General features: G+C 30.9%; 1 protein-coding gene across 3 annotated transcripts in view; it reads left to right on the top strand.

The window, feature by feature from the left end:
- The window catches only part of LOC115891444 (supervillin-like), a 76309-nt gene extending 70025 nt beyond the window's left edge, over positions 1-6284 (top strand). For all 3 annotated transcript variants that reach the window (XM_030911894.1, XM_030911895.1, XM_030911896.1), the window contains 5 exons: positions 384-559; positions 787-916; positions 978-2912; positions 3342-3637; positions 5481-6284. In XM_030911894.1, the coding sequence (XP_030767754.1) occupies positions 384-559; positions 787-916; positions 978-2912; positions 3342-3637; positions 5481-5723 (2780 nt within the window). In that variant the 3' untranslated portion in view covers positions 5724-6284. The remainder of the gene's footprint in view (positions 1-383; positions 560-786; positions 917-977; positions 2913-3341; positions 3638-5480) is intronic.
- The last annotated feature ends 7343 nt before the right edge of the window (positions 6285-13627 follow it).

Raw genomic sequence — 13627 nt, 5'->3', positions numbered from 1 at the left:
GTCATTAAAAGTATGTAGACTGTATTGTAGAGTACCTTGAAATCTTCCAGCCCCCCTTTAGCTTATGTCATCGACATCTTACATAGTGATTCACCACAGAATGTTTCAACAGGATGTTTCAAAATTTTGCTAAAATAGCAATATTTTGTTTTTTCCTCATATAATAGACACATGGATATTTAAAAATTTAATTCTAAGAGAAGCTAAAAAGTTAAATAATTTAGCTGCTTTAAAAATCAATAAAAAACTAGAACAAAATATGTATGGAAATGCTACTTTTTGAATTCAAGTTTTAAATTATATTTATTTAGTAGACAAATTGATATCCCGTATAATATATAATTTCACTTTATAGTTGTTTTTAAACTTCTTAATTTTTACAGAGTCAGATACCAAAAGTCGAGTCGTCAGCGTAGTCAAGCCTGATGATTTCACTTTCACCGCCTTCTTTGAAAGTGTTGAACGTGCCAATGTCCAAGGTGATCAACTGGATATAAAACCTGAAGATTTTGATGCCATAGAGCGCCAATCTTTGTTAATTTACAAGAAAAACGTACAGGTTAGTTTATGTTTTTACTTTTGGAATAGAAGTTAGAACCACATAGAAAGTAGCAACCATATTGAATGGTTTTCGACGTTCTTGTTACGGGGTTCTACACCTAATCTTTGTTCTTAAACATTTTTTTAGACATAAAGTAACATGCTTTAAGTTAAAAAATCAACTGATTGATTTAAATGAATATGGAATAATTGAATTTATCGTATTATGGTAATATTTTTTGATAGATTCGAAGAAGGAAGCCCACAAGAAACCCAATCAAAGCTTTAGCTGAAAGAACTGACATCACTAATGAATATACTGAAGTCATAACCGGTGTAGCCGAGAGAGAAAAAAAGAGACTGAATATTGAAAAACGTAAGTCGATTTACAACTATCAAACACTATCCATTTATAATGATTTGTTTAATGTTTTTAGTTGCCCAAAACTCCAACAAAGCCTTGGAAGCCTTGGCAGGTCTTGCTAGTAAAGAAGACTTCACATCCGTAGCCCTGAAGAAGGGTTCCGTCTTATCCTCCTATTCGCCTTGGAAGAGCCTGATGCTCCTCCAAGTTAAAGGTCGAAGACACGTTCAAACCCGTCTGGTTGAACCCGTTGCTTCCAGCGTCAACGAAGGGGACTGTTACGTTTTAGTAACAAGTTCAGCAGTTTATACTTACATAGGACTTTACTCCAATGTGATTGAACAATCCAGAGCCGCTGATGTTGCCAGTCACATACAGAAAACCAACGATCTGGGGTGTAAAACTAGTAAAATCATGAATGTCTCGAGTAAAGACATCGTTAAGAGGAACTTAGAAGCATTTTGGAAGCATTTAGGAGCTGAGACGGTTCCTGAAACGATTAATGCTGGACATCCCAGCGAGGATGAAACTTTTGAATCCAATATCTTACAAACCAACATGATATATACTATAGAAGACAGAGAATTAGTTCCTATGGATGCTTATTGGGGCACTATTCCTAAAATCGAGATGCTCACCGAAACTAACGTTATAGTGTTTGATTTTGGATCAGAAATGTACATTTGGAGTGGAAAGAACGCATCTCCCGAGAAAAAGAACCTAGCGATGAAGCTGGCTAAAGATATGTGGGACGAAGGTTTCGATTACAGCGATTGCAGTATAAATCCTCTAAACATAGCTCATGTTTTGGGGGAAAGAGATTCTAAAGAGTTACCGTTGAAGGGAGACAAGAGACCTTCTTGGGCGATGTTTGCCAAAATTACACAGCATCGAGAAACAGTCTTATTTAAAGAAAAGTTTCTGGACTGGCCTGATTTTTCCAGGGTCATTCGAGTTAGAGGAGAAGACGGTATCAAACGAGGCAAAGGATCCATTGAAATCAAACCTTGTAACGCCGAGGAAATGGTTAAAAACAAAACAAACCTTCCGGATCTCCAGATTGGTAACACCCACTTGGGTAGAGGAGACGAATATTTTGATGAAGAAACTCGCCGACTATTTCAGTACGACACCATCCAAATAAAAGCTTGGAGAATCCAAGAAAACAGTCATGAAGAACTTAAAGAACGGTCAATAGGTCAATTTTACGACGGCGACAGTTATATATACTCCTGGAAATTTCGGCAAACTGTCAAAGGAAGAGAATTAAATGGTAAACCATCAAAACATGCGCAAGTCGGTCGTGATATGACGATATTCTTTTGTTGGCATGGAAATAAATCTTCTGTTAACGAGAAATGTACCGCTGCATTCCTAACTGTTGAACTGGATAAGCAGAATGCTCCTCAAGTACGGGTAGTGCAAGGTTCCGAACCAGCAGCTTTTCTAAGGCTTTTCAAAGGTACGATGGTGATACATAAAGGCAAGAGAAATGAAGTGGATAAAGAACCAAAATCTAGACTGTTTGTTGTACGCGGTGAAGTGGAAGAAGAAATCTATTTTATGGAAGTTCCTGTAGAAATGGCTAGCTTAAGAAGCCGATCTTCTTTGGTACTGTTAGATGTCCAAGGAGGACAGGTTATTATCTGGCACGGTTCCAAATCCAGCGAACTGAAAAGAAAAGTTACCAAATCTTCCCTAGAAAGGATTCTAGAGAAGAAATCAAGCGAGCTGTTGTTGGATGATGATGATGAAAGCTCATTGAAAATAGTTGAGATTGTTGAGGGTAGTGAGAGTGAAGACTTTTTGGATACTATTGGAAACGACAGGAAGTCGTACTCATCCCTGTTGGACAGTGATAAGGATTTCGATTATACGCCTAGGCTTTTTAAGATGTCGAGTATTACGGGTAGTTTTGCTGCTACGGAGGTACCGTGTCCGCACAGGAGCGAACATATCACGCCTTATCCTTTTGTACAGTCAGATCTTTACCAATCTAGTCAGCCAGGTTAGTGTATTTTTGATATATTTTTTAAGATACGTTTTTGAAATTATTTTAGTATTTGAAAGTAACAACGAGAAAATAAATATTACTCTTTTGGTTATTTTGTTAATAGTGAAGTTAATACTTCTCTAAACTGATCTAAATTCATCGTTCAACGTCACGTCATATCCTAGATCATATATACTTACGTATTGTCATCATATTGTCATAATCATATGTCATAATCTTATTTTCATTGTATAACGACGCTTGTTTTTGACGTTTTTTATTTTAAAAATTGTATTAATTACTCTTTAATCGACCGCTTTTGTATAGCTAAGGATGCAAGTGTCTTCAGTGAGAAGTTAATTTTAAGCTTGTGCAAATATATTTTTTTTTTCTTCGTCTAATGCCCCATTTTATATGATATTAATATTTATTATATCTTTCTAGCGCTGTTCCTTTTCGATAATCACCACGAGTTGTGGTTGTGGCAGGGCTGGTGGCCCGAAAAGGAAGACTGCGAACTGACGGCCGATCAGACCGGATCTGGAGCTGTCAGATTGCAAGCGGAGCGTCGAGCGGCCATGCAAACGGCTATGAATTACTGGAAGAAGATCCACGCTGACCAGGATGACCACGAACCGATCGAGGCTTATTTGGTGTGGGCAGGATTAGAACCTTTAGAGTTTAGGAATCTGTTTGCCACGTGGGAAGTGAGGCAAGATGTTAGGGAACTAAATCTTCGGGTATGTTAACTTAATTTTATTTCTTTGCAGTTATTTCTTCAAGGTTTGACATCAGTGTATCCTTAAACATACAGAAAATGGGTGTTAAAATAAAACACTAATTCACACAATACACTAAAACACTTAACTTTTGCACTGGACGCGCGTTTCGCTAACCATGTTAGCATCATCAGCAGATTCTGTGGGGAAAATGGGAAAATACCAGAACACATTATCACTGAGTCTCATAAACTTTGGTACGGCTGATGTCGAGGTTGGAGAGCTGGCATCTGTGGAGCCGTCTCAGATACTGGCTTTTGTCAAAGCTCTGAGACTGTATGATGAGTTATAACTCAAGAGAGAGGGACACACAAGAGATCCGTAAGGTCGAGGTGATTAACCTTCCTTCTAAACATTCTACACTCTACATCATCAACAGATGATTAAAACTCAAATAAACAGCTTTAATCATTTGCTGATTGTCTAGTGCAAAAGTGAAACTGTTTTGGTATCATCATCATCATCATCATTTTCAGCTTATTCAACCATTTCTACCATAGTATAGCCTCCCTCACGTACTCTCTTTGTAGTTGAGCCTATTGTTGGCTGACATATTAGGGCTAATAGTTTGGAAAGCCTCTCGTATTTTTACTTGAAGCTCGTCCAGATTATTAGCCCTATTATGACCATACACCTTGGATTTTACATAACCCCACAAAAACAAATCATTGGGAGAAAGATCTGGTGATCTAGCGGGCCAACAAAACAAAATAGTTCCATATCCACTAATTAAACGGTTGGGAAAAGTATTGTTCAAATATTCTTGAACAATACGGGCATTGTGAGCAGGGCAACCATTTTGTTGAAACCAGGCATTGTGGAATATTTCTCCCAATAACTCACGAATTCTAGGGACAATCTGCTGCTGTAACAATTCCAAATACTTTGCAACAGTTAAATTACCCTCTATAAAAAATGGACCAATCATATGCTCCCCTACAAAACCACCCCAAACATTTAGCTTTTGAGGATATTGCGTGCGTACCTCAAAATATTTGTGCAAATTTTCCCGAGACCAATATCGTACTTGTGTAGGGTTATGACGACTCAATAAAGGAAAACTTGATTCGTCGGTGAAAACTATACACCGAATAAAGTTTTCATCTAAATTGGCGTTTTCCATTACAGATTCACAAAACGCCATACGCCGTAAATTAGTCTTCATGGAAAATTTCTTGAGTTTTGCGCGCTTTATACGATCGGTATCCATAGGACTCTTAACCGTGCTAGGTGAAGAATCTGTTACCTCAGCAATATGATTATTTGAAAACGTGGGATTTTGATCCGCGGTACCACAAATGAATACTTGCTTTAACTTCTGTTCTTCATTAATCAACAGATCAGGCTTTTTGTGTTTTTGTGGGGACACGCACCCATGTGTTTCAAAATTATTAATAACTCTTGATGTAGTAGGTAAAGATGGAATTGGTCTGTTTACAAAAGTTTGTGGAAAAATTGTTTATATATCCCGATAAGACCTATTTTGGAAATATCATTTTACAATTTGAATTTTCTCACGAACTTCGTAAACATCCATTATTTTACTTAAAAAATAAATTTTACACGAGAACTGTCGCGAGAATCTGTGGATTCGTTTTGGCTATTAAAACACGAATAAATACAAATTCTGAAACATTCTTATCACATATCTACCTATTTTTATTTTATCACATTTTTTCGCCTGCTTTTTATCTGGCGGACGGGTATACGCTAATTCGTCCGGTTCTGCCTATGTTACTACTATGGTGGTCCGGTCTGTATAGAGAAATACTGTTAAATTTTATATTTATATTTTTCTTTTTAGGACGGTAAAAAAGAAGACGACAAAATTCCTCTTAGAACAGAGCTGGCTCTTCTCACCAGAACCACCTACCCTCTCGCCGAGATACTCCAGCGACCTCTACCGGAAGGTGTCGACCCAACCCAACTAGAAATCTACCTGTCCGACGACGATTTCAAAGAACTCTTACTCATGACCAAGGACGAGTTCGAACAGCTTCCGTCGTGGAAGAAAACAGCCTTGAAAAAGGATAAAGGTCTTTTTTGACCGCTGTTAAATTTTTTATTCGGGTTGTTGTGCTTCAAATAGACATATCACACACTTCGTAAGATAAAAAAAAAACGATTTTTTAAGTTATTTCTCTATCAAATTTAGAGCTGTTTCACACGAAGGTACTGGTGTCTGACGCCGGTGTTCAGATTTAGTAAAGTGTTATTTAAAATCTGCGTATATACATGAACCACGTTGCTTTTAATGGAATAGCTGTCGCTGTCTAGTGTCTTGTCCTCACAACAGGCCCAACCAACGGACGCTGTTTTAGCAGGCACATTTTGTGCCGTGTCTTTAGTTTGAATTAATTATGGAAAGAAGTCTTGATTCTAATATGGAGGGAGAACCTTGAGAAGAAGGTCATTGAAGGAGAACCAACTATTTGGGACAGTAAGGTTATAGTAACAAAATTAAAAATAGACCTTTTTGGTATCTCTCAGATAATAACAGGTGTATCAATAATTCTCTCCTTCGTGGCCGTTGAATTATTAATAATACAGTCAGTATAATATTTCTTCATATTTTTAAACTATACTCACAGGCACGAAAAATGGGCATCTTAAAATTTTCATGTATTTTAAAGTTTTATACAGGGTGTCCCACTTAAGATGGATACAAGCCAATATCTTGGTTGTTTGTTGAGCGATATTTTTCATTTTTGGCAGAAGGCTGTATGGCTCTAAGACGTACATTTTGCCTAGGGTAAGAAATGCGATACCTCATAGACGTACGTTTTAATGGGGTTTGATATTTATCGAGTCAAGAGTAAACTACCCTTAGGACAGTATTTATTTCAAATCTGATAAATTATATTGAATCCTTTTTACCTAAGATACTTAAGTTCTAATTTTTACTATTTTTTTAAGTATTTACGACGCCACTGGATAAACAACTGGTTTATTATCAATAACCAATTATAACCAATAATCAATTAATAATCGATTTAAGTTTTCAGATAGCTTGCATAATAATTAAGATACGATACAAAAAAACTTTGTTTAGAGCATATTTTTGAAAGTTAATAGTGATTGTTTTAAATATCCAACTATTTGGATTTTTTAAAATATTCCTCAATAAAACGAATAAAAATCATATTTCGGATTCCATTGAAAACTGGGTTTTAAAATTATTTTGTAACTCATTTTATTCATTTGTATTAGCAAACTTAAAAAACAATTTTTTAAAATATATATTATAAACAAAATAAATTGAAAGTTAATTATTATGGAAGCTATCTGAAAACTTAAATCGATTATTAATTGACAATTGGTTATAATTGGTTATTGATAATAAACCAGTTGTTTATCCAGTGGCGTCGTAAGTACTTAAAAAAAATAATAAACATAAAAATGTTTAATTTTAATGACACACCCTGTATCAATATTTATAAAAATTAGAACTTAAATATCTTAGGTAAGGAGGATTCAATATAATTTATCAGATTTGAAATAAATACTGCCCTAAAGGTAATTTACTCTTGACTCGAAAAATATCAAATCTGTACGTCTATGAGGTATCGCATTTCTTACCCTGGGCAAAATGTACGTGTTATAGCCATACAGCCTCCTGCCAAAAATGAAAAAGATCGCTCAACAAACAATCAAGATATTGGCTTGTATCCCTCTTAAGTGGGACACCCTGTATATTGTGTTCTAATGGACCGATTTTGATGAATTTAAAGTAATTTGTAGCTGAATTATTTAACTTTTTAATATCTCCATCTAAATTAAAAAGGAAAGTTGTCAGTTGTCGATTATACGAGGAAAAACAAACTGTTGATATTTTCGTGAAAGTTTGAAACACCCTGTGGAGTACGTAAACAATGCAAGGAATTTAAAAATCATTTTATCATTTAGGTGTATCTTTTCTCGATAGTTTGTTTTTTGATTCATCTTAATAGCTTTATATATTTTGGAGATATTCGCTTTTGAAGAAGACACTACCATGTTTTCGATTTTTTTTACATTAAAGCCATGCCTTTGCTTTTGGTCCTAGTCAACAGACCTATGAAATAGTGTTTATGATTTATGTAATGTCACTGTCTGGGAAAGATCATTTAGTTTCTTTAGTAGATATGGTTTTAAGTCCTAAAGTTGATATAAGCAGCACAAAACATCCCCCTTTAGAACTTCATCTCTCATGTTAAGATATGAAAGTAAATAATAAAGCGCCTCTCGTGTTTGTTCGCATACTAAAAATTTCAATTAATGCCTGTATATATTTTTAATATATTTTTTAAATTTAATTTTTTTTAATTGTCAAGTAATATATTACATTTAAATTGAATATATTACATTTCAATTATGTCAATTACAGGATTACAGGCTTGTTTTCTAACATTTTTTAAATAAAACGAATTGTTAAATTTCAATATAATATGTATATTTGTTGTAGGTATGAAAAAAGTAAAATATAAAATGGACAAACGCTTACTTACATTGCAATAAAACTTCCACTTTTAGTTTTGCAATCCAAATGCAATATTTCTATTTCACAAATAAAAATATCCGACAACACTAAAATCACTGAAACTTCCGCGGCTGACAACGAAAACTGAAAAATATAACTGCACTTTTGTTTTGGACCTGCATATCAACATTACGCTGTACCATTTATGAAAATATCTAATTATAACTTGTAAATTTTAATATTTTAACATGATTTTTTACTATTTCTGACAGTAACTAACTTTTTGTTATCAAGATGACATTTTAAATAATATTTGAATTTTAATTATGTATGTAATATAATTTAAATTAATATAATGCAACTTTATACCAAGAAAACATTTATACATTCACAAAATACAACAAAGTCTAATATATAGTTTGAAAACAATGAATATTGAAAAAAAATTAAAAAAGTTAAGCGGGACCCCTTGTGTCAAAATTAGATGATTAAATTTTCGCAATTTTTACACCATTTGATGACCGGTGGCGCCTCTAGTGTTTGTTCGGGCGGTTGGTCTTTTACTCCCACTTATGGCCATTAAAGAAAAAGTTCTAAAGGGGGATGTTTTGTGATAAGCAGCAATAGCTGATCGTACAGAACTTAAAACCATCTCTACTAGAGTAAACGTCAATGAACAATAATAATATGACTTTTCAATGACAATGACATTAGAAAAACAATAAACACTATTTTATAAGTGTGTTTATAAGTGAGGACCCAAAATCAATGCTAAAATTGGTGTAAATGGTTACTGTCTTATTCAAAAGCGAATATCTCCAATAAAAATAAAGCTATTGAGATGAATAAAAAAACAAACTATCGGGAAAAAACGTACCTAGACGATAACATTATTTTTAAATTCCTTGCTTCGTTAACATATTCCACAGGGTGTTTCAAACTTTCACCAAAATATCAACATTTTGTTTTCCTCCGTATAATTCACAGATTGAAATTTTGATTTTTAATTTAGAAAGAGACACTAAAAAGTCAAGTAATTTAGCTGCAAATCGTTTAAAAAATCATCAAAATCGGTCCACAAGAACAAAATATATTAAACTTTAAAATACATCATATATCTACAGGATTTTCTCGATTTCATTATGTGTTTTGATTTGTTGGCGGACACTGGTATCGCACACAAGTGGCTTGGTGTGAAGTAGCTCTCTCAGGAAGTATTACAGGACGAGAAAACTGCCATTTTAACCTAGCAAACGTACTTAAAAGAAATAGAAATATTGTTTTTGTTTCGATCGATTCAAACGAATATACTCAGAGTAACATGACGCGTTTTCGACGTCTTCCTTTTAAATGTAAATGTCTTTTCTTATAAAAAAAAACCGTTGTTTTGTGATAATTTCTCATTTATTTTAATTTATAGAAAAAAAAATATTAACTGTGATTAAGTTTTTTAGAAGTAGGATAATGCGACTTTCGACAAATGTATTTTGTGCTTTTAAATATGAGCATCTTTTTAGAATAAACAAATAGAATGTTTTATAATAAAAAAAACTTTATATAATATATAAGCACACACAAATTTTACAGTGTATTATTATTTGTATAGAATTTTTAACAGAAACACTGAGATACACGCAGATACTGAGATATCCGTCACTGAATATAAATATTTGTCACAGTAAAATACAATTCAGGACTCCTATTGACTTCTATAGAATAATTTGAAGGTTTTTAGTTAAGGTTTATTAAAAAATACAAAGTTTTTATCTCGCTTTTCATAATTATAATTTTATTGTCTACGATTCACATCTTCTACCTCATAAAATTATAATTGATTCTTATTTATTTATTATATATATATATATATATATATATATATATATATATATATATATATATATATATATATATATATATATATATATATATATATATTATTTACTTAATATAAGAAAAATCAATCATTTATTTTAATATTTCATCGAAAAATAAATTGCACAAGTAAATCTAAAATAAATATAATCTAGTATACTTAATTATTGCATTTTTCATATTACTTTAAGATTTGTCCCTGTGAATTCCAAACATAATTACATTACTAAAAGTATCTAATTGATATTTTAACCTAAAATTCAATTCAGAACTTTTATTGGGCTCTACAGAATTAATTTTATTTTTAAAAATAGTTTTTTTATTCGATTTTCATAATTTTTTTGGCTACGATTCACAACTTCTACTTTACTTGATTCCTTATTTATTTAACACCAGAAAATATCTATCAGTTATTATTATATTTCATCGAAAAATAAAAGTGTGCAAGTACATCTGAAATAAATAGCATCCCAGTATAATTATTATTGCATAAGTTTAAATTTTCTGTTTAAATTTAATAAAATTGGTTACTTCTAAATTATTTCAAACAGCAGTATTAATTTTATCGCATCTAATTTTTGTCAGAAATATGAATAAACGAGCGACGAAAGTGAGTTGAAAATATTATTTTCATCTTGATCTCAATGTCTATTTTATAAAAGTTAATTGAAAAGATGATAAAATTTATTGTTATAGGAGTTATATGTTTGTATTTTTTGTTTTGTTTTATTTTGATAATTCTCCTTCTTAAGAAAAATTATACAAAAAATCCTACATCACAATTATTAGCTTATTGAATTTTCGAAACAATCAAATTTTTAATTTTTATATATAAACAATTTTTTTTATGTTTTGGTTTTAAAATATTACTAGTCTCTCTAATATACTGTAAACCCTAACAATTTTGTTTGCGTTTCTTTGATGATCTTTTTATCAAAAAGAAATATGATCAGATCTTCTGGTCCTTACAGATTAAAACATTCTTTTTAACTTCGGTAACCAACTTCTACTTTATCACATTATAATTAATGAATTTTTTATTCAATTCCTGAAATAATAATCTGTGATTTTTATATTTAATTAAAAAGTAAATTGGCACAAGAAAGTCTGAAATAAACATCATCTTAAACATAACCTAAAAACTTTTAAATTTCAAGTATGATATTTGAAAATATTTAAACATTTGTTTTAATTTTCCCACAATGACAGAAATATGAATCATTGACTGATGACACTGTGTTCTAGATTGTAAAATTTAGTTGAAAAGGTTTATAATCTTTATTTGTGTTATTATGTTTAATTTTTGTACTTTGAGTTTCATAATTTTACCCTTTAGGAAAAGTTAGAGAGGCAATCTTACATCAGACTTGGCTTAATGAGTTTTTGAAACAATCAAAATTATTACTTGTTATAGAAACTGATACTATATAGTTTCTGTTTGAGTTTTGGTTTAAAAAAATATATTACTGTTTCATTTATAACAACGATCTATTTCAATAATCATTGAAATAGATCGATATAATTTGAAAGCTAGGCAAATATATGTTATATGCAAATATATTATGTTCTATACCATATGAAAAAAAAATGCCGTCAAGTTGGCTTGGAAGTGTCGATCGTCATTTCCACGTCAATTCTGACGCCCTTGTTTTCATCGTATTGTATTTAATACTTAAAATATTTTTGTCCTGTTGATTTACTGAGTGATTTTATATCCAAGGATTTTTATGTCTTTATATAGGTTCATGAAAATTGCATCACCTTGTAGATATTACTAAGAGTTTCTTTTTGATGGATATTTTAGCAACAAGAAATATTTTACGATTTCTGCAGTTTTTTATAAAATGCTTTTTAGTAATGGTTTATTTAAAGAAAAATCACTTTATTATCTTTTTATAATTTCACTGTCTATGATTACCAACTTTTATTTCGTCACAATATGCTTGATTTATTATTCAATGAATATCAGAAAAAATGATTAGTGATGCTAATACTTGATCAGAAAGTAAATTGGGTAGGTATTCTGCAGTATTATCTCTTAATTATAGCATATTAAATTTATGATAAGGACATAAGTTGCAAAATTATACTACTGTTATAATTTTTGTTATCTCTCTGATCTTCATAAATTTTCTATTTAATAAAATATGCATAATAAATCCCACATCATGATTGGCTTAATAAGTTTTTGAAACAATCAAAGTTATTATATTAAATTATATTATAGTGTATATAAACTATTATTTGCTTTTATTTTAAGTTTTTGTTATTAAATACCTTACTAGAACTTTATAGATCTTGTTGACGTCTATCTATGAAAACATTATTAATAGTTTGAACTCCGAATGTTCTGTTATATTAAATTTAATAGAAAAGTTGGAAATACACTTAATAAATGAGATTTATAAACCTTTTTATACTGTCTTTTATAACTTTACTATTAAAGAAAAAAATTATATAACTGGCAATATCAGTAAGTAAAGTATACTTAATACTATCAGGTTTTTTAGTATTTTATAAATTTTAATTTTTTTAATGATTTAGTATTTGTTTATTTTTATTTCCGTTTTGCTTTTTAACTCGTTACTAGTGTATTTATGATAACTGTTAATCTTGAAATATATGAATATCATTTTAAAGGAAAGGAACTGTAATATTTTTTTTCATACAATTCTTATTATCAATTATAACTGGTTGCTAATTTTTTTGTTTCTGTATTTACTTCAAACAAATATGAGGTGTTTTTAAGGCTATAATAGATTTTTCAAAATTAACAAAACAATTGAATGTTAAAGATCAGTCAAGCAAAAGATTTGCAAAGTCTTGCTTCATCCTGCCATTTATTTAATAATTACAAGAGTTGACAATGACCTGAAAAATTTAGAAAACTCAAAGTATCCAGTTAAAAAGAGTCTGAAAGAGAGTGAACCCAAACTTTTCTGAAAAACTTTTGTAAAAGACTTCGAATTCCATTAACTGGCGATTTTATAAATTTTAATTTTTTTAATGATTTAGTATTTGTTTATTTTTATTTCCGTTTTGCTTTTTAACTCGTTACTAGTGTATTTATGATATCTGTTAATCTTGAAATATACGAATATCATTTTAAAGGAAAGGAACTGTAATATTTTTTTTCATACAATTCTTATTATCAATTATAACTGGTTGCTAATTTTTTTGTTTCTGTATTTACTTCAAACAAATATGAGGTGTTTTTAATGCTATAATAGATTTTTCAAAATTAACAAAACAATTGAATGTTGAAGATCAGTCAAGCAAAAGATTTGCAAAGTCTTGCTTCATCCTGCCGTTTATTTAATAATTACAAGAGTTGACAATGACCTGAAAAATTTAGAAAACTCAAAGTATCCAGATAAAAAGAGTCTGAAAGAGAGCGAACTTAAACTTTTCTGAAAAACTTTTGTAAAAGACTTCGAATTCCATTAACTGGCGATGAAAATTTTAGATTACAATCTGAAATTATGTTTATAAACTTTTTTCGCGATATCTCGAAGAATATTACGCTCTTTTTTGAAGGAATTCCTTTATTTATCCTCATTTTTTAGATTTACTAGATGCTGATTGAAATTTTCTGTCTTTTTTGAGAAACTAAATTAAAA

The sequence above is a fragment of the Sitophilus oryzae genome, unplaced genomic scaffold, assembly GCF_002938485.1.
Source record: "Sitophilus oryzae breed Bouriz unplaced genomic scaffold, Soryzae_2.0 scaffold_1181_pilon_pilon, whole genome shotgun sequence".
Lineage (NCBI taxonomy): Eukaryota > Metazoa > Arthropoda > Insecta > Coleoptera > Curculionidae > Sitophilus > Sitophilus oryzae.
The sequence above is the reverse complement of the archived record's forward strand: the minus strand, read 5'-3'. Positions and strand labels throughout refer to the sequence as shown.